Source organism: Schistosoma mansoni, chromosome W (genome assembly GCF_000237925.1).
Source record: "Schistosoma mansoni strain Puerto Rico chromosome W, complete genome".
In the NCBI taxonomy this organism is placed as follows: domain Eukaryota; kingdom Metazoa; phylum Platyhelminthes; class Trematoda; order Strigeidida; family Schistosomatidae; genus Schistosoma; species Schistosoma mansoni.
In genome coordinates, this window is record NC_031502.1 from 11,432,737 (window position 1) to 11,455,356 (window position 22,620).

General features: G+C 33.0%; 1 protein-coding gene across 1 annotated transcript in view; it reads right to left on the reverse strand.

The window, feature by feature from the left end:
- Positions 1 to 3,712: 3,712 nt before the first annotated feature.
- Smp_134990 (putative hypothetical protein) overlaps positions 3,713 to 22,620 on the reverse strand; it is a gene marked incomplete at both ends in the record, with an annotated part of 60,617 nt that continues 41,709 nt past the window's right edge. Inside the window, 5 exons of the mRNA XM_018788537.1 lie at positions 3,713 to 3,834; positions 6,412 to 6,449; positions 13,804 to 13,874; positions 14,588 to 14,660; positions 16,707 to 16,823. Coding sequence (XP_018654070.1) covers positions 3,713 to 3,834; positions 6,412 to 6,449; positions 13,804 to 13,874; positions 14,588 to 14,660; positions 16,707 to 16,823 — 421 coding nt within the window. The remainder of the gene's footprint in view (positions 3,835 to 6,411; positions 6,450 to 13,803; positions 13,875 to 14,587; positions 14,661 to 16,706; positions 16,824 to 22,620) is intronic.

The following is a 22,620-nucleotide window of genomic DNA, read 5'->3' on the forward strand; positions in this document are numbered from 1 at the left end:
TTTTTCTGCTCTTGTTCGGCTGTTGTTGATTGCTTCCTCCCTGTTCCTCCTTTCTCCAATCTTATCCAGTGCATTAACAGTGATCTATTTTTTGTGCTGGTGTTTCTTGTGACCCAGAACCTCCTGACATGTTGAAGTGATTGCCTCTTTTATCCCTTTCCAGTTGCTCTTCATGGCAGTTCCATCTTCATTGAGTAGATCATGAAAGTCCTGGAACTTATTGTTGGGGGCTATCTTGAATTTGTTGAGTTTGTCCGTATCCGAAGCAAAGCCGTATTAAACTTTTGTGATACTGACCGCACCGTTGTCTAGTGCTTCTTAAGTTTTAATTTCATCCTGGCAACCAGCAAGTGATGAGTTGATGCTATATCAGCTGCTCTTCTGGTTCTTACATCAATGAAACTCCTTGTGTATGTGAGGCATTTTCTTCTTCATGGCCGGAATATCAGAGAAGCTCCCGTGGAGATGGTCGTTGTTGTCCAACCTGCGTCCAATGTGTTTCACTGATTCCAAGCAACTTCAGGCAGTATCTCCTAATTTCTGCAGCAATTTGGAAGACTCTTTCGTTCCCTCACATTGTACGAGCATTCCATATACCTAGATAAATGGTTGCTCTGGTTGTCAGAAGGGGCATCGGCCTCATGGCTTCCGAAGGAACTCGGCTTTCACCATCAGGCGTCACAACTCTTTTAAATGAAGACCTTCAGACTACTAGGATAGAGTTTGAATGGTTTGAATAATTTTTTCCAGTTAGCGATTTTTAACGATTTAGTTTTCTACGGGATGGGGTCGTTAACCCCATGCCCAACCCTCCTCTTTTATCCGGGGTCGGGACCGGCAGTAGCCCCAAAAAGGGCTACAGGCGGAGTTATTTTCATTAACTAGCGTACTATTTTGTTAAATCTCTTAAATAAAAATAAATCCAACTTTTATGTGTAGTGCAAACTACTGTTATGACTAAAAATGGTTTAAATAAAGTCATTAATATAATTTGAGGTGATTCTAATCCGAATCGTTGAACGAATGAATGTATCATCAATAAATTGATAAGGATTTTCATACAGTGAATGCCTGTTGTTCTATAATTACGTTATTTGGAACGAATTCTAGTACATATCAGCTGTTAAACAGATGCACTTCATTACTAAACTTTGTTTAAATTGACGGCATTTATCTACATTTGTGTTAATGAAATGAATGGTTGGTTTTGAAATCATCTGAAGAACTGACTGGATAAAAAATGCGGAGGTCAGTGAAAGTTTACAGTACTCGTAGATTCGGATTGGTACTTTTGTTATGCTGATTTAATGTTTCCAAGACATTAAATTTTAATTGTTTTGAAATCGCGAACCAACCAAAGGAGGACGACCATTAAAGACATGGTGGCACTAGACCGTAACCAACGGGGTTCAACTGTGTTATGTGTGAGGAAGTTACTCACCAAAGATAATTGAAGATGGTTTCACACTATTGTGGACTGGTTTCAGTCAGACCTGTATATCATTGGAAATATACCTAGTATTCTAGAAGTTAAGCGTAATGACGCAAAAACCGAAGGTTCTGGATTCGATTCCCTGTTGCAGGGTTGTTGGTGAGGATTATCAAGGAGCTTTAAACTAGAACTAAACAGCCGTCTAGTGCTTCCAAAATTTTAACGTTTGTCTTACTTTGGGTCGATCTGTGATTTCACTAAAATTCAAAAATCTTTACAAACCCCTACTCAAAGTAACTCTTAAATAGGAGTTATTTTTATATCACTTCTGTAGGCGAATTCGTTTTTTCATTAAGAAGAGTATTCTCTGCATAGCCCGCAATCTGCATTAAGACTAGAAGACTTGACTTAGCTGTTGTTCGAAAACAACAAGACTTTGTTAGCGTTTCAAGTGTGAAAATGATAAATACAAAAAATATCGATATTTATAAACAAGAAATAGATAAACGTACCCGTGCACATGCTATTATCCCGTAGTTGATAGCCATGTTTGTGCATCCGAACATCGACCCTATGGCTGCTGGAGCCACTGTTGATACACTGCTTAAAAAAAGAAAACCTCCAATACCCCAAATACAATAAAGTATTTTCGCTGTCAATCCATCCGTCAGACTGATGTAAGGGAACGTCAAAAGAAGGATGGCCCACATCAGGCTTATTATACAAAATGGAATCTACGACATGAAAAAAGTGAGATTCTACATTTCGATTAAATACATGTCAACAATAATTATCCATATAATTAATTTCTGAAAAATAGTGTACTTCTTTGACTTAAATGTGAATATTTAATTTCCACTCCAGTCTGTATAGAATTATACTCCGATTTCTTAAAAGTTGTACACCATTATAGATTATTAAATATATACAGAATTATATTACTTCTGGTTTTAGTAGAAATCAAACTTTGTGGTTGACTTTCACTAGCAAGATCATCAATTTACGAATAATCACTAACAGTCCCATGGCATAACTAGTAATGAAAATGCATAAAAGTTGATAAAAACTGCTAATCACAACCATATGAACAAGACATTACTGTTGTTTCTGATCGATAAAGTTTACATTGATATTTCCAATTCATTAAAATGTATACCAATTTGAAAAGGAGTACGTTATCACATTGGTGAATAAAGATTTTCTACATCTAGAATTAAAATATATGGTTCATAACTGAAAGTCTGCGCAGAATACGCTTAAAGCTTCATATACTGCGTAAAACAATCATTTAAATTCACTTGGGAAATTTTAAAAAATAGACTAGATACTAAAGCTGCTACTTCATTGATAAAAAGATTTTCAACTTAAGCTTGATTGTATATATTATGCCATCAATTTCAGGAATTTCAAAGTACATGTTCACTCTTATTCTTGTTCTGAATAACAAGTTTAAATAATATATTATTTTTAATGTATTCATTTGTCTAGATACAAATGAACCATTGAAATTCATTTCAGGTATATAATTAGACGACACTTTCAATGAATAAATAAATTACTAGGACTATCTTTCACCATTAAGAACGGTAAAAGGTTTGTCCATTTCTTGAGCAATTATACTGTGCAAATATCGAGGCAACTACGGTTTAAATGGGGTAGGCATGAATAAATTTAATTTATGTGTTAGAAGTTCCAAACTGAAATTTCAATAGGATGAGAATATCCATAGAGTTTAACATACTTGTCATGCCTATCAAATTATCTGATCAACGTTAATTTTTTGTATTTTATGGTTAGAATTTATTACTGTACCAAATGAAATAAAACGTCAATTATAATTATCAGTCCGAAAGGTGGAGACAATCAATTATATAGTATTTTTCCGTTGCTGGTGTGACCTGATTACTCTGTACGTATTAGTTTTAACTCCATAGTAGAGGTGAGTGAAAATGTGTCATTCGACTTATCTTTGGTTCATTAAAGGACAAAAATGAACATCATAATATGCATTGAAGTATTGTAACACATTTCTTGGACATATGATTGGTTTATTAAAAAGGAAGATCTTAGATCCTCAAAATAAAAGTGACATATTCGGTTAGATTTTCAAACTAATGACTGGATCTAACTTTTTTTTTGCAGATTTGTGAATATTTTTCGGAATTTCCTCATACTAGTTATATGATAAATATCTCACCTTATATGAAAATTGGTCCACAATTGTTCCCCATAAAATACGGCCACTGGCATTGAAAACAGCAGTCATTGTAACTATAATTGTTAAGTACTTATCGTCACTGATAAACGACTGACCAAATAACTGAAAACAATGTAAACAACTTTACTGAGTGGTACGAGACGCTGGTAAGTTAGAAATATCAGTGAAGAACAAGAGATACTACAGAATGGTATTTCTACCATAGTTTTTAAATTGACAAACTTTGAAGAAAGCATTCCGATAACTAGTGATCGTCATGTTGACGAGACACGAAATAAGTTTTTTAAGCATATTTCTCTTGGAAAAATACTAGGTTCACGTACAAAATATTTCAGTGTTACGTGGATTTATGAAAAAGAGATTAGTCATGTATCCCGTGATTAAGACTGGTGTTTATAAGAACTTAAAAGTATGTTTAAATATGACGTTTATGATTCGTTTCCAGAGTGCTTCTCATTTAATAAAGAAATTTGCGTGATCTCGTATGTGGTACAACATGAAAAAATAGTATGAAAATACCACTCGTAGCTAGTTTATTTTATAATGAACAAAACTTATAGAAAACAGCAAAATATCTTTTCATTTCTCAGCAAAGAATTTCCGGCCATAAAACTATTCAGGTTATTGGAAAGTCCTGCTTCGTCACAAACTAATAATTTGAAATCGTTTAGCAGTTTACAAATGATAAGACGTAATCATCGTCATGAAACAAGAAATAATACTGGTTATTACTTTGTATAATAGTGGTAAAATGAACCAAATATAGTTTGCGATATTTTGTTATCTTATAAAAAATATGTATATATCTAAAGTTATCTGAATCAGTATTTTGAAGTAAAATGTTTTGAATCCTTATAAACTTTTAGACGTAGAAATTAAGTAATTGAGTCAAGTTGATTGCTGTAAAAATGGCTCATAAAAGTTACGTTCATTTCTACAGATCGGCTGGATAAGTTTCATCAGTAGTGTCATATTTATCAAAAACGAAAAACGTATTGAACAAGAAGACTGTCATTTAGATAACTAAAATAACTCATAATGTCATTGAATAAGAAAAAGAGAATTCAGCGAAGAAAATTTTCTTTTCGACGAAATCATTTACTTAAGCTGTACATTCGTATATATAGTTATATGGAAAATATATGTCTATAGGAGGCTAGGAAAGATTACATTATAAATGGATTCGACAATAAATAACAAATGAGGTGACGTACTAATCAAGGGGTAAGGAAGAAAATAATTTATGGGTCAGATAATAGTTCAATAGACAGATATGAAGAAAAGCGACAAACACAAAGGTCATAATAATAATAATAATCTGAGTAATAATCAAGAAAACTTGTATAAGGTAATAATAATAATAATAACTGATTAGAGTTTTAAATGTAAAATAGTAATTAAAAAAACAAAAAACCGATAATAATCAGATAATATCTGACCCATAAATTATTTTCTTCCTTACCCCTTGATTAGTACGTCACCTCATTTGTTATTTATTGTCGAATCCATTTATAATGTAATCTTTCCTAGCCTCCTATAGACATATATTTTCCATATAACTATATATACAAATGTACAGCTTAAGTAAATAATTTAGACTGTCATTTCTTGGGCTTTTCGACCCCAAATGAATGTTTATCTTCACCAAATCATTTTGATTTCACAGTAGCACTATCATTATAATCAGAAAGAAATAAGAATGTCTATTGGAATCCGTCAGTTATTATTAACTGGTAGCATATTGAAGGTAATGTATGTTGATACTACTCTATGTTCAATTTCCTTCTATATTTGCGATAAGATAAACGATTTGTTAAACATGAATACATGAAACAAAATTTTCAAAGAAAAACACACTACGTTTTCATGTAAAAATAAAAAAAAATGATGAATTACAATTAGACATAATCAAGTAAACATTTCCAATTAAGCGAAGGTACAACACATTTACTGACGAGTTTATTCGTTCCCTAGTGGATTCAATATCTATAGTATCAGTAACAAATTTTGGATGAAAATGCATGATTGTAAATTTCAAGATTTTCTGTCTTGGTCACCCGAAAATTGTACTGTTGGTGTTATCTAAACTTTAAACATCCACAGATCATTAAAATCACTAATTCTGAACGTTTTCTACAACTGGTTGTCTAGAATCACTTATTCGTCATAATAAATTATAATATTATCTATATTCTAGAGTTCAGTATTAAATTATTAATAAACTATGCACTTTTCTCATTTCGATTTCTTTTGACATAATGTTCTGTTGCATTCTTCATATTTACTTTATGCAGTCATGTATATCGTAGAAATATCACTGTGTAATAGCCATGTGGTCTACAGTTCTCCCGCTTGGTCTGTTCTAACATTGATGTTGTCATGCTAGTGTAGCAATACTAACTCAAAAATAATAATAACCCATTTGAAATTTAAAAATATTTCAACAGTCAAGTTATTTTCATGTTTATTTCTGTTCATTTTCATGGAAATAGACGAAATTCAGCACTTAAATTTATGGTTTTAGGGCAGCTGAAGACAATTGTACGATTAATTACTATTCACAACTTGTTAAAAAAGTGATAGGAAAACATTTGGATGAGCTCGCTAATCAAAAAATATTAATAAACAGACTATTATATTCTTTAATTATACTAGTCTATGTCCAGTAGCTTAAATATAATAATTAGTTGACGTGAAAATGAACTTACTTTATAGGAAGAAGTTAAAAGTGTAAGCGGTATGCTGTTACAAAGTTCGATCAACCATAAAAGGTAGAAGTCGATATGACGAAACAATCGACTAGGTGTTATGTCCACTGCACTTTAAAATAATAATATGTAAACAATATGGCTTATCATACAAGTATAAGATTTTAACTAACAATTATTAAAATAAACATGAGGAAATATTACCATTATTATTTGATAGTTCAAGATAACAGTAAATAAATTGAGAGAATAATAAGATACAGCTTGGATGGTTTCTATGAAGTAACGACATCTGAAAACATGATAGTTAACAAATATTACTAATAAATAGACAGGGTAAAACGACACTTACATTACTGACTGACGTTTCAAGAATGGATGAAAAAAACTGTGAGAATATTGTGATAATGGTAATGACGCTTTTAGAAGTAAATTATATTTTCAGTGAACGCTATTAATAAGGTGATAAATTTATGTTCACTATTGTGTTTTTCGCAGACAGTAAACTGCGTATAACCGCTGATAGATATTCACAGCCATCAATTCGCGTTTTAAACCAGCTTGTATGAATGAATATTTTTCTTGGCTTATTTTTATTTGAGTAGTACTGTTGTGAATGAGAACACAGGTGAGGACAACCACTACCTATTTAGCAACAATACAACGTTACTTGGTAAAATACAAAAACCATGCTATGATACACTATTTGCAAAATGTTCTTCAATTGCCTCAGGCTTCATTGTTCCTGGATTTCCACACAAATTGCTTTTTATTTCTGTTCTTCTCTTCTTGATCTTCTCAATATTCCACTGTCAGATATTCTATTTCTTACTCACCATATATACTACTTATGTCGATATAAGTAGCTCACACCACAGTACAATCCAATGTATCGTTGAAAATCATTGTCTAGGTATATTTAGTTTACGCTATTGATTTTATTTCGCACATTATTATTCTGTTCCAAATATATAGAGTTATCTAAGTAATTTCATTGCTATAGGATCGGTGACTAATTTTTGTACGATTACCCGTTTAGCTAATCCATATCAGAATTCATACTAAATTTATAATTCCTGGAGAACATTTGTTTTACATTTCATTTCTTTTGGATAGCTCTAGATAATATTACACTTTTCAACAATACTTTTAGTTAACAGACTGTCGCATTAGCTCTTTTTGAATAAAGTTTGCAAGCTAAAATAAGATAAAATTTTTGATATTTGGTAACCGTTAGCCTCATCAAACATACTTTTGTTATGTTTTTCAGTAGTTTCATGATTTGGTAAATTGTTAGTCAATCACATGTGCTGTCTAAATCATCCACTAACAGATACCATTAATAGATAGCTGTTTTGTGAGTATATTTTTATTGAACTTATTAAACGTATTAATGTTACACCGTTTGAGAGGATAAGGTAAGGATATTAAAATACGAAAAGGACTAACTGGACCCATTTATTGTTTTCAGTTTAAGCAACTGCAAAGAGTCCACAAAATAATATATATAATTCTTTTGTGATTGTTCTTCTTGCTCAATATAATTTTATAGAAATGAGAACTTTTGCGCAAATTGAGCAACAGTGTTTAATAACGCATATAGATTCACACCACTTTAAACATATTTTGGAACCTTAGTGCTTATTAAGTATTTTTATATTCCTTGTTAATATAGAAGTCAAAATTATCAGATAGCTGAATTGTTTTGGAAAAATTATTGTTATATTATGTAAAGTTATTTTTATTCTAAGTCAATTTTAATGAGTTTCCACAATGACTGTGCTGCATTTTAAATGTTTATCTACAAGAACCTATTTTCATGTCAATCTTCGCTCAAATAAATCGCTCTTTTTTTCGATATATATTTACACTCTTTCTACAAAAACTAAAAACATAAAACGAATAATATTTTCAAATGAAACTCACTTTGAACAATTTGAGAATTTTACCTCCTAAGTAAATAAAGATAAACTTCGGTGCTCAAGGTATACTGATGTTTAGCAAAAACAATTTAGCAGAATAAATTCTTATTTCAAAATTTTTTAAATCCTTCGCTCAACTGTAGGGTGAGTTGAAGAATGTCAGAAATCGATACAATAACACACTCAAGTGTAATTGCTAAATTATTTCTTTCCATATGATTCACAATTGCTTCATTAAGAACGTATAACTTCGTAAATTTTCAATTTATGAAGATCAAGAAAATAAAACACGATAGACTTTGAAAAGAAACTTTTCAGCTAAGTCTAATGAATTTTTAATTATACAAAATTCGATTTTCTGCCAAGAAATGTTGGAAACAAAACAACTTTCAATATCTATATTTTATTAATTATTTTTGTCAGAAGAAGGCTTTTTTTTTACCTCAGAATATGCCTTTAGAAATCATAAGCTAACCATATAATAGAAGAGTGAACTAGCGAATCTAAACTAATGTCATCAATCGATCGGCGAGAGTAAGAACTGCGATTAATTCAATTGTTCAATACGTAAATCAGTGTGATTATTTTTTAATATATGTGCCACGTTAAATGTAATTTCTAAGAACTTACGTCATCCATAATTTCACAATCTGAAGACCCACTGTCATCCAAGATTTCAATTTTATCATCTTCCTAAGAAACAATATTTGAAAGATAAATTATTTATATCAATTCTTTCAGAAATATCAAAACAACACACGACATTGAGTCACCTAGAAAAGTAGGCAAATTATGATTCGATCGACAGACCTCAGCTAGCCCAAAAGAACTAGACGAACATTGACCATTTCTCAGTGATCAATCAGTTGTAAGTAACTCATCTGCCAAGAAATTAATTTGAGATGTAACTGGAAATTTATTAATGTAATGGTATCTCGTTATCAATACTCACCTGACTCTGTCAAGTCACAATAATTCGCTAAGTGACATTACATTGATTGCGCAGTGAAATATGATTTATAGTTACAGGTGAAACTAAACCTTGTTTATTATTATTATTGCTATTATTATTGGCCTTATTCAACATTATATTTTTGTAAAATATAGTATTCTCAGCACGAGGTGTTTCAAGTTTCTTTTAAAAAGAAGAAAAAAACAAGAATAACATAAGAGAAAGGAAAAACGAAGTCTAAATGAGCATCCAAACGAGCAGGAAAATCTCCTACATTTTGGTGACCTAGTGATGTAAGGAAGTTACAGCCAGTTAGTTATATGAACTACCATTTCTACTGGACGTACGTAGAAATAAGATAAATTCAAGTACCTTATTCGCTTGTCGCATTCGCTCCACATGGTTGGAAATGTTTTGGAGATCAAGCGATAGTGTGTCGTCAGAGTTTAGCAGGGTTTATTGATAACTAAGGGTTGGAATATGGTAGTTTATTGGGAAATATCAAGAACACAGCTATTGATATTATTTTGAAATACACGTATATAAGTAAAGATGGATAGTGGCTAGCAGTGGAATACAGGACGTGCGTTTTCTCTTATTTGTGACTCGTCAGCTGGATGTACCTGCATCTCAAAGTTGAAGTTCACTCTGGGACTCGAACCCAGTGCCTCTTGCTTCAAACGCCATCACGTTATCCACTTAGCTACTGAGTCCTGATGGCCACCTGCTTGTGCAATGGGGTAAAGTTTAAATTTACTTGGTGTTGTTTACTTGTATCTTCCCAATGTTATTTAGTACCCGAATAGGACGAAACGCGCGTCCTGGATTCCACTGCTAGCCACTATCCATCTTTGCTTATAAGCTTGTTACTTCAGGCAATATCAAGGCAGTTCACTCATGATGCACATATGCCAACAAGAGACTGATCAATGGCAGTCCTAAATAACAATGGGAAGATACAAGTAGACAACACTAAGTGAATTTACACTTATATAAGTACCTAAATTAATTGATTTTACACACTAAAAGTTGATTATTCAGTCAAATGTGAGACAATGATCCACCTGCCTATGTTTTGTTACGTTTAAATTACGAGAAAGTCATATCTAATTCATTTTAGCTATTTACCAGCTAACGTTTAAATTCATCTCCACAAGCTTGATATAATAATATGGAAACTGGCACTGAACTACATTGTTTTGTTTTATGACGCAGTAACTGTGTTTTGTCAACCTAAAACTGGCAAGGACATTTAGGCAGCATATGCTATGTAATTAGTTTACCCACCATTATATCGAGTTTGTTAAAGTAAATGGAAAAATTAACGTTGTCGGGCCACTGTATTTTGTCTTATTAAGACTAGTAATAAATAATCCCTGGAATTGTTGTAGTTCAAAAGGATGGTATAAACCATATCCGATTACTTTTAACTGTGCTATAGGACTCAGTAGCTAAGTGGATAACACGATGGCGTTTGATGAGAACGGTACTGGGTTCGAGCCCTGGAGTAAACACAAACTCTAGGATGCAGGTACATCCAGCTGACGAGTCTCGAATGGGACGAAACCTTTTTCCTGGATTCCACTGCTAGCCACCATCCATCGCTGCTCATTATGTTCTTTGGATCACACCACGGAGAATCAGATAGATCACATTTGTATGGTTAAAAACTTCAGAAGGACAATGGAAGATGTGAGAACGAGGACAGGAGTCTACAGGGCTTCAGATCACCACCAACCGGTGGTTGTCAAGATGAAACTGAAGCTAACCAAGCATTGGAAAACTGGACAAACACCATCACCAAAGTTCAATACAGCCTTAATTCGACAAATTGACTAACTCAACCAATTCAAGGTATCTCTCAACAACAGATTATAAGCCTTACAAAACTACTCAAAGAAGAGAAAAATACTGTGGAGAAAGACTAGAAATGAATAAATGGAGCACTAACCTCAACGTCTCAGGAGGCTCTGGGTCGCAAGAAGCATCATCATAAGGAACGGAACTCTATGAGAACCCTGGACAAGATTGAAGAAAGGAAAAACAAGAAGACAGCAATTAGCAACCGTCGAACAAGAACACAGAAATTCAACGCACAAACTGAATACACAAAAGTAAACAAGCAAGTGAAGAACATTAAAGCCGACAAGCAGAAACATGTGGGAGAGCTAGCAACGACGGTGGAAAAAGCTGCAAGAGAAGGAAATATGAAACAACTATATGACATAACGAAGAAACTAGCAGGGAGATATAGTAAACCAGGAAAGCCAAACACGGATGTTCAAGAACAGAAGAAAAGATGGGTAGAATACTTCGAGGAACTGCTGAATAGACCAGCCCGATTGAATCCATCGGATATTAAAGCAACACCTACAGACTTTCCTAAAGATGTCACTCCACCAACGGTCAAAGAAATCTGGATGGCCATCAGAAAGACCAAGAGTGGGGAGGCAGCAGACTGAAGTACTGAAGTTAGACATTGAGGTAACTGCAAACATGCTTCACCTTCTATTCAATAAGATTTGGGAGGAAGAACAAGTGCCAACGGACTGAAAAAAAGGATACCTCGTCAAGATACGAAAGAAGGGAGATCTGAACAAATGTGAAAACTACAGACGCATCACACTACTGTTAGCACCAGGAAAAGCTTTCAACAAAATGTTGCTCAACTAGATCAAAGATTCAGTAGACGTCCAACTTCGGGATCAACAGATCGGATTCCGTAAAGATCGGTCGTGAACAGCTCAAACTGCGACATTACGGATCATTGTTGAGCAATCAGTTGAGTGGAAATCGTCATTATACATAAACTCCCTTGACTATGAGAAAGCGTTTAACAGAGTGGATAGGAGAACCTTATGGAACCATCTTCGACACTATGATGTACTTGAGGAAATCTTCAACATCGTTTGGGATTCTAACGACGTACTACACTGCAAGTTGTGCATGGAGGACATCTGACAGATGCATTCCAAGTGAAGACCGGAGTCAGACAAGTCTGCCTACTCTTCCCCTTCCTCTTTCTTCTGGTGGTCGATTGGATTATGTAGACCTCCATATCTGAGGGAAAGCACTGAATACAATGGACATATCAGAATCAGTTAGAAGACTTGCGCTTCGCAGACGACTTGGCCCTTCTATCCCATACACACCGACAAATGGAGGTCAAGACAACCACTGTAGCAGGCGCCTCTGTATCAGGAGGCCTAAACACAAACAAGGGAAAAAGCAAGATCTTCAAATACAACACAGAGAACACCAACCCAATCACACTTGATGGAGAAACTCTGAAAGAGATGGAAACGTTTACAAACTTGGACATCATCATCATCAATGAACAAGGAGGATCTGATGCAGATGTAAAGTCAAGGATTGGTAATGCAAGGACAGCATTCCTACACTTGAATAAAATATGGAACTCCAAACAACTGTCAACTGTCAAAGTCAAAATCTTCAATACAAACATCAAGACTTCTACTGTACGGAGCTGAAACGTGGAGAACTACCACAAACATCATCCAAAATGCACAGGTATTTCCAAACAATTTTCTACGTAAGATACTGAATATCCGTTGAACGGAAATGATCAACAATAGCCTACTGTGGGGGAGAACAAACAAATTTATATCTGAGGAGGAAATTAGGAAAAGACGTTGGAAGTGAGTAGGACACATATTGAGGAAATCATCAGACTGCAAGTGGAAGGCCAAAGAACACACTGCGCCGAGAATCGGAAGCAGACATCAAAAGGATGAATGTTAACTGGAAAGAACTGGAAAAGATTGCCCAGGATAGAGTTGAATGAAGAATGCTGGTGAGCGGCCTATGCTCCTCCATGAGGGGTAACAGGCTTAAGTAAATAAGTAATGTTATATACATTTATTTATATTTACAATAACTAGTACAATCATAAATATATTTACAAGATCATTAAAATTGATCTTTATCGCTTTTCAGTTAAAACCCAAATGACATTGACTGGATGTTGTCACCTGTTCTAGTTAAACATTGTGTAACAATCAACAAACATTGATTAGCTGAAGTGTCAGAAATAAAAATCACTAAAATTTTTAGTGTGTCAAAATCATTCATTTCAATAATTCTCCTCTTTAAGACCACAATGTCTTTTTTTTATCACAACTGAGCTTTCCCTATTAGATTATAGTGTCAGCTTAGACTTGTCAATGACTTTATATTTCATCCTATTTAAAATGGTTTATTCTTCTCTAATTCTATATTCATGCATTTAAATAGTATGTGAAAGAAAACATTGGCAATAATAAAGAATGCTTGGTTATATTTAGCCATATCATGCTACTCTATTTAAGAAAACATTTATTCTTTATTATGTGAGCTTCACACAAATAAAGCGAGGGTTAACATGGGTTAAGTGCTTTAACCAATTCAAGTGAGTACTGACTTCAGTAGTTCACCGATCCCATTTTATTTGAGTTACTATTCACTATGCTAATTGAATACAGTTCCAAAACAGATAAGGGTAGAATTTATGGTTTTCGACATCGAAATTTATTTAAATTAAAAGCTTACACAATTCCATTTAGGCTTTGAACGCAGTAAGATCAGACCAATGATCTGAGTAACTGATAGAATAACCCCAATAACAAGAAATACATGTGGCAGCCTGTTAAGTATTTCAGGATCATCAAACTGTCTAAAGAATAAATATAATTAGAATGAAAAATTACGGAAACAATAAAAATATACGTTGTCTCAAGTTATGCCTAATTAAGTAGCATTTCATTTCCATGCTAAAGCAAATAATATTTTTAAAAGTCTAAAGAAATTCTTGTCTTTAATTTTAAACCAATTAATGGTATAAATAAAACTGTGGTAAAAGATCATAGGTTTGTGATATTTCTGAACAAAATTTCTAGGCAGTGTGGAAGCTAAATATTGTTACATTTTGAATTGGAATGATGTAAATAAAAGCGTTTATCAGAGGAATCACAACTCCAATTATTGTCCATTATCCATTAATAGCTGAATATTTGTTTGTGATTCTGTTGTAAGGACGAATGGGGCTAATATTTTGACTGTCTTCGAAAGGATATAATATCTAGTCCGGTCATAAAACAAGTTGTTCCTCGTGCTTTTTTGTCGCATTTATCTCTAAATAAGTGTTCTATTTTTTACACCATTGAATTTTCTTTTTTTTCGATCGCGCCCTATTCTACGTAGACTGAACGCACTGTGATTATTTGTAGCCAAAATAAGATATTATTTGTGCATCTACTCATTACAATTTAGAAATGCCAATACTTTATTCGTTTTATTACCTTGTCACGTTGTTAACTGGGACATTGTTTGGGTTTATCAAAAATGTTTGGATAGGACTGAACACCAATGATCCCATACCATATCCACTAACCACCAGTCCAACCACAAGGCCTCTATGTTCAGGAAACCACTAGAGAAAAAAGCGGAATCATTAGTATACAACACAAAACTAAGGCTTATTTCAATGTTATGAGATTATTTATACACAAAAAATTGCATTTGGTTTTCTAGAAAAAGCATTGTTTGAAGTATTCGAAAGGAACATCAAAGGAGTTATTATTTTAATTCGAACACATATATATGTTATTAATAAACAATCACTTTTTCAATGCCAGGAAATTATAAAGATGGATACAGCCAAGCAAAACCTATTTTTGGAATTTGTTAATTAGTTTTAAAGTTTAATTATCTACAGTAGAAGGTATGATACAATGGGACATAAAGTGTACTATCTCACTATACGAAATATTATTGAGAAACTAAAGCGGCAATATCTTAAATTAATTAATTGGAAGCAAGAACAGTATGTATTAAGGAATACAATCAAAGTGAGAGTGCAAACATTATTACAGATTCCGTTCATTTAGGAAACGTTCGGCGAAACAAAAACTTAAAGTGGTGCATTGCAACAGGAAACTATAGGATGACTGCTAAGTGCTTCTAAATAATTGATTCAAATGAAACACAATTATACATCATTTTGTGGCAATAGATCTTAAATTAACCCCTTCTCTATTTTTAGCGCTTAATGGAGCCTGTATTCGTAATAAATCACTGAACTAAAACGTCGAGATTTCAAGGAAATAAATACTATTGAACAATTGTTACCACCATCCATAAACATTTTATCTGATATTAATATTTTCTACACATTATCGTCACTGGATTCAAACAAAATGTTTGAGAAAGCAATCATTAGACAAGGAGAAGGGGTTTTGTGGGGATTCCAGTATTTTCATTGTTGAATTCATGAGTCAATTGAAGACAGACCACCATGGAAAACCTGGGAGCACTGGACGGCCGTTTCGTCCTATTGTGGGACTCCTCAGCAGTGCGTAACCACAATCCCACCTCACAAGATTCGAACCTAGGACCTACCATTCTCGCGTCAGAGCGCTTAACCACTAGACCGCTGAGTTGTGTTTTCCATGGTAGTCTAGCTTCAATTGACTAATGATTTCAACTATGAAAATTAGACAAGGAGTCAAATAATCTCTTAAGATCAAACGCCTTGTTTTCTTGAAATTTTACAGTCAGAATTTCACAATTATTGCACTAAATGCGGATGATTTATCTTGGTTTTCATAAAACGCATTTTTATTTTAACTGCTACATCATCACCTAGAACTCATATGGCCGTCCAAATAAATGAAAGACTTGACTGTTTTTGAAGGGTCATTATCACACTTGAGTATGAGAGTAAGTTCCTGTCATTCCTATGGAGGTATTTTTCACCGTTATATGTAAAAATATTGCTAGTAAATTATTCAGCTTAAGATTGGTTAAATCTAGGGATTAAAAAATTTCATTCGTCATACTATAGTTATTAGTAATAGTCCTTCAGGTGCAATATCAAAACATCGGTACTTTTCACTGTGGAAAATAACAATATAAACAAATGGTATATCATGCGCTAGACAGAAGAATAAAATCAAATTACATTGTTAATACGGCTTGATTTTTCCCTTCATACTAATAACACTAAACTCCCATAAAAAAGTTTTTAAAGACTGATCCTCTAAAATTTCGATCATTTCTGTAAAAGTTACAAGATATGCCTTCTTTCGTAACATGACATGGTCTTGACGAAAACAAAAATTTGGAACGTAGATACATACTATTTAGTGATTTGAACTATATAGTAGGTGATACAGCACGTTTAACGGTTTATGTTGTAATGTATAACTATTTGTAGAGGGAAGTAGTTGTTGGTATGGAACTATTTTAACCGTGTGATGATACATTGCATTACTGATTACTTAATTTAGTAACTTTTAGATATTTTGGGGCTAGTTTTAACTACTTTACAAATCACTATTTATCTTCGTGAATACAAACTGACAATTGTATTGCAATCAAAATAATAAACAATGAAAATTTTTTGAATAAGTTTATAATAATTAGGGCTTCAAAACTGTTTAAATATAAAAATTGTAAATATGTTACTGTTGCAGCAACGGCCAAAGTTACTGAAAAGCCTAATCCAACACCTGTACCAAACAGGAAAGAATAGGTCAAAATAACTCCAACGTACGTCTTTTGTATCGTAAAGTAAGATAATAAAACACCTCCACTGAAACAGAAAAGAAGATTAAATTCCTCAAATATTAGACTATGATTTTGTATGATAGACGGTGAATCACACTTTCAATCCGCCTTAGTTAAAACATTTGTAAAAATATAAACTTGGATAAATGGCTGAGGATTTGCTCGAATGTAGCCATCAATTGAAAGTTACTGTCAAATCTATCAGTGTTGTAAAAGGAAAGAAAAGGGCATGCTTTCTGTGTTTCAAATATTTCGATAATCCAATGAGAAGACGAAGGTTATGAGAATTATGTGATATGTTTGGGCAATACATTTCGAACAATCTGATTACCCATATACTTGTTAAGACATTTTTATATGAAAACTGAAATGTCAACTAAACAGATTAAAAGTAAGCCGTAACAAAGAAAAATAAAGCATCCAAGATCCCGATCTTGCGCACTGCTGAGGAGTCCCACAATAGGACGAAACGGCCGTCCAGTGCTTCCAGGTTTTCCATGGTGGTCTGTCTTCAATTGACTCGTGAATTCAACGAAAAAGTTACTAAAATCTCCACAAAACTCCTTCTGATAAAAATATGGTACACAAAAACAATATAATAATTACTCTGGATAATGAATCAGTATTATCGGGGTAGGTTGAGAGTAAGAGTTGTTTCTGAACACATAAAATGGATTTCAGTTTCCGTATAGCTAAGGCTTACTTCACGTACTTGTTTGAATTGAATAAAAACAACGATAGTATCAGAATAGTATGAATTTACTTACTTCGTGGATACTCTTCAGCTACATACAACCTGGAAGCAGTAATATTGATCATTAAAACCAAACCAGTATACACATTTTATTGTCAAAAAAGTTCTGATTAAGTTCAATTTGACATATATATGTGGAATATTAGGGGACAATAACTGTAGAAATAAGATGTTATTCTAACGGTTAAAAATTTACAGAATAATTATGTAAATATTCTAGTAGAGGAAACTGAGAAGAGCACGGAAGTGGAAGATTAATGTCATACTTAATTATCTTTAAGAAATCTGAAACATCAGGATCATGTCCAATGTCAAACAAATGAAAAGTAATTATACGGACGAAATCAATCCTATTTCCTTAGTCTTAGATATCGTGTAATGTGTCCACAGACACGGGTGCTAATCCTTTTTACCCTACATCTAATATATGTTCTTTGGAACGCATATGTAGACTGCTAGACACAGTTAAAGGTAGAATAATGCTGGAATATGTCGCAATCAAGAATTTGTTTGATTAAGAGACATCAGTCTGGAGATTGAGCACATTCTTTTTAGTACGGTATTTAATCTTTTGTCTATTTCATCACTCTTCAACACAAGTCTTAGAAAGACAGTAGCATATTCCATGTCTTTCATCTGATCTTTCCATATTTAGTATTGAATTTTAGGCAGATTACTGTTATTTTATAAATTACTTTTAACTACGATTAATTTCTGTTTGAACTTATCCTCTGAAAATAATCTATGTATAAGGTTGAACAGTGTTCTGAACAGAAGCCATTGGGTTTCAAGTATAGTTCAGTCCACTATTCCTTTCGATAAATATATCATCTCAATCGATCATTCGTGTTTTATCATCAACTTGCCTGATGTAAAACATTGTGTCATTAACTATCAGTCTCGTCGTTTGCTTGCATTAGATTCGCCACGAAGATATTTGGATAATGGAGTTTCACGGCCAATCCGTTGAACTAAAAGCCATGAACATTCAATCCCAGGTTTTGGGCTCCTTAATGTCTAGTTTTTCTCCTCACCATAGTTTTGACTACTTTTCTAAATCCTAAAAGTTGAGAATATCACTACTCACGAAATTGAGATGCTAAAGACTTGAAGAATCTCAAAACATTCTTCCTTTGATATCCGACTAAAAAAGGTATAATACATGGGTTGATGGAGCTTCGTTTCAGTGTAGTAACTTTTTCCTATGAAATAAGAATAGTAATAGTCCAATGATCGAGTTTTCGAAAAACCTGTTTTCTCAATCTTAGAAATCTACTCTTCGCTTTGACGCTACAAGGATCTAATTTCGGAAGTTTCTGGCTCATGTGATAGTAACAATGAACCATACTGATTTAATACAAATATCTATAAGACTTGTCTTTTATGCATTATGATGTTTTGAAGTAGTATTCTAAGTTTTTGTAACAGATGCTTCCATGTACTAGAGTAGATGGTTACTAAGAAACGCTCTCGATAACTTCAGGTTCTATATAATGTATAGCTTCTTCTATGAGATAGACAGGTCTAATCTATTTGACAGACTTTTATTGGTTAGAAAATTTCTGGGTAACCCTACAGAGACCAGTCATTTTAGCTAATGGATGTTATCAGTGAATACTTTTGACTGAACGATTAATCATATAGCAATTGTGTTGGGCGACTTATGTAAATCGTGAAGTGATTTCATGATGTAATAAATCGACATGTGGCCCATTTGAAATGTGTGAGGTTTACAAATCCTCAGTCAACAAGATCAATTCACGTTCTGTATGTTAACGACCTGACTGGTAACCGCGTACAAGTATGTGAACGATGTTTATCCTGAATAGAACTATAAACAAACCTATTACATCTCCACACAAATGATATTGATTCTTGAGCATATTTTGGCAATTTATAGTTTGCCTTTTGTTCAACAAATTAGTGGTAACCATATGAGGCTGATGTCTTCAAGTATATGATCAGCTACAAAAGTTATAGACTGATACACCTCATACTATCTTTATCATATCTGACTAGTTATGTTTATTAAGATATTTCTCGTTGTATAATAGAGTAAGATGCCCTTTGAATTTCTTGTTTATGGATTGCTTTCTACAACCAAGAAATGATGTTTGTTGTATTAATATTACGGCGGTCAACAGTTTTTGGAGTTCCTATGTTAGTAATATTTATGTGTAATCACTGTATGTTAGTATATCTCCATGTTGAGTATTTCTTATAAAAGGATGCCAAAATATAAGCCTAAAACGTTTATGAAATTAAAACCGGGTTCACTCAGCGTGATTAGTACATTTAACCTAGGACATGTATATATTGACGTTCATGAAGTCAAATGAAATTTACGGAAAAAACTGAGCTCAGGCAAGCATTGGAATTGTTTACAATTAACATATTTAGGCCTTATGAAGATTCCGGTAAACTTACGTGACCCCGTACAGAAAGTAATATAAAAAATGTTGAAAATACGACAGAATTAAGAGAATAAGAAGAAATTTATTAAAACTTAACAGGTATCTATGACACCGTTTGATAAAAATTTACAAACCTGATCTTACAGTCTATCTGAGTCGTTTTAATTAACCTTTGGAGGTAAAAAAAGCAATAGCTAGAATTAAATATATCAAAATAGTGACCAATAAAATCTTTAATTTATCAATGTTGTCACAATGCATGCAGAATGAAACTAACATCTGATCATATTTCATAGATAGTTCGTTCTTTTTAATAAACTTAAACAGAATCTACAGCAGTGTATTGTTGTATGAGTGTAAGAGGATGGGTAACTATGGTACCTGTCAGCGTCTGATTTCATCAATTATAAGATCCTTCTGGATTAATTTATTAGGATAAGACTCTGAAATGTCCTAGGTGCTAGTTCCTTTCGATTAACATTTACAAAGTATTTTCAATGAAACAAATCAAAACTGTAGTTGTAGGAAAAACAGCGTATTTTTGATAGGTATACTGCAATGCACTTCATTGATATCAACAGACTGGCCCCGATTCGGATTGCATAACTCAAAAATGCAAAAGATATTTGATGAGGTGATTATTCCATAAATAAGAAAACTAAAAGCTACAGAGCTCCAAGTTGGTCACATGATTTGCATAGAATACAACAAACAATGAGTTTAAGAGATATTAATATATTTATGTGGGAGTACAAAGTGACTTGTGACAATTCGTTTGATTTATTTTACTGTTTTTCTTATTGAGGACATTATTCTTTAAATCTTTTGGGACAAGGATGTTATGATAATAAATAGGTTAAGTTGGATAACTGTGAAGCCCAGCTAAACTATTTTTTTAAGCTGAATATTATCTCTGCCTTAGACGACAGAACATTGGACAGTGAATTATCTACAAAAATCAATCGAGATCAACCATGAAAAACTCAAAGTAATCGATTCGCGACATAAAAATGGAACATACAGCAATTGATAGCTTTTTGAACACAACACAGTTCTATTCCCTCGATACTTTGATAAAGCATTTACAAAGTAGTATTTTATCTGGTTTCTAACTTTTCTGAACCACTGGGAAAACTTGACCGCCGTTTATTATGGAGTAAAATGGGCACTCATCATATAACATGACTATAACGTACGATTAAGTACGTTAAGCAATCATACTACACCACAGAAATTTAGCTTCAGTTGATGAAGATTACTAATCGAAGTAATCGGCCAATGTTATAACAGTTATGGTCAAATTTTACACATATAATGCATGATTTTGTTTTCATAACACGTAAGGTGCAAGCATACAAAAAATCCTAACACGCAATATATTAATCTCAGCCTAAAGTAACTATAAATAAATGATATATTTGTAATATCCTAATGAGTGGAAAAATTAGATTTTCTGACGTTTCGTGAATGAGTGTAAGCTACTTCTTCAGGAAACAAACCACCAAATCAAAATAATTTATACGAATATTCGTCAAGGTTAGAACGAATAGTTTGACAAGACAAGTTAGCTGGACGAAACGTTGGAATTATTTATATTTCAATCGCTGAGACTATTTCAAATATAATTTTTTCACATATAATGAACCAAATCAAAGTTAACAAAAGTTGGAAATGATACCTACTAAAGTAACTATAATGTTCGTAAGAATTAATAATTGATCTGTGTGCCCCTCATCAAACAATGCTTATTTCAAAACACCTTGGCAAATTCTCTGTTTTCAGTGTCTTTAATCCGGATCTAGTCTTGACAAGTAAAGTATATACTGGTTAGTTCTAGGAACTAATAGTTCACATAATATGTTCAACACCATCAGTGTCTTGAATTATTGTAGAGTCATCAGGATGTCATTTTTAAATAGACTAGTTTAGTGTTTTTATGAAACTCAAAGAGTTACCATTAAATCACGTCAAATGAATAAACTACAAACTCCATAAGGAGGCAAATTTCATAAAAGTCAGACTATACAGAATGTTGGGAACTTTGTTCTTAAATTGACAAAACAAGCCACTAAATGTTAATTTAAAGGAAAGCCTCATATTCAGTTGCATGATTACTTTGATGTTTTAATCAATGTACCGCATCTTGAGAGTGAACCAAAGCAAACACTTAAATGCTTTTTACTCGTAAAAGTCAAGTGCGTTCCCCGATGCCTAATGTTTTGATTAAAATAAAGTTCGTAATATTAAGTCAGCATATTGTTTCACTATGCACACTGCCACCTGTAATACCAAATATTATACTTCATATTTCAGTAGAACAGTTTATTTGATGGTTTGATTGTCTACCCATGTACACGTTAAAGAAACCAATTTCGAATCCGGTATAGTTTACATATGATTAACTGTTTGATTTGTGACCTCATTATTGGGACATAGAGTATCGAATCTGCTGCTTCAGTTAAACACTTAAAACCATTACACTTCCATTTTGTGATTAAACCTTTAACTATTTCCATTTTGAGTATTATCAGTTAAAAACTGGCCATTATTGGATGATTCATTCTAATATTTAAAGACAGAAATGATGAATTTATGTGCTATAAATTTTTAATCAGTATAATCATCTTTTATGGGTTTAGAAAACTTACGAATAC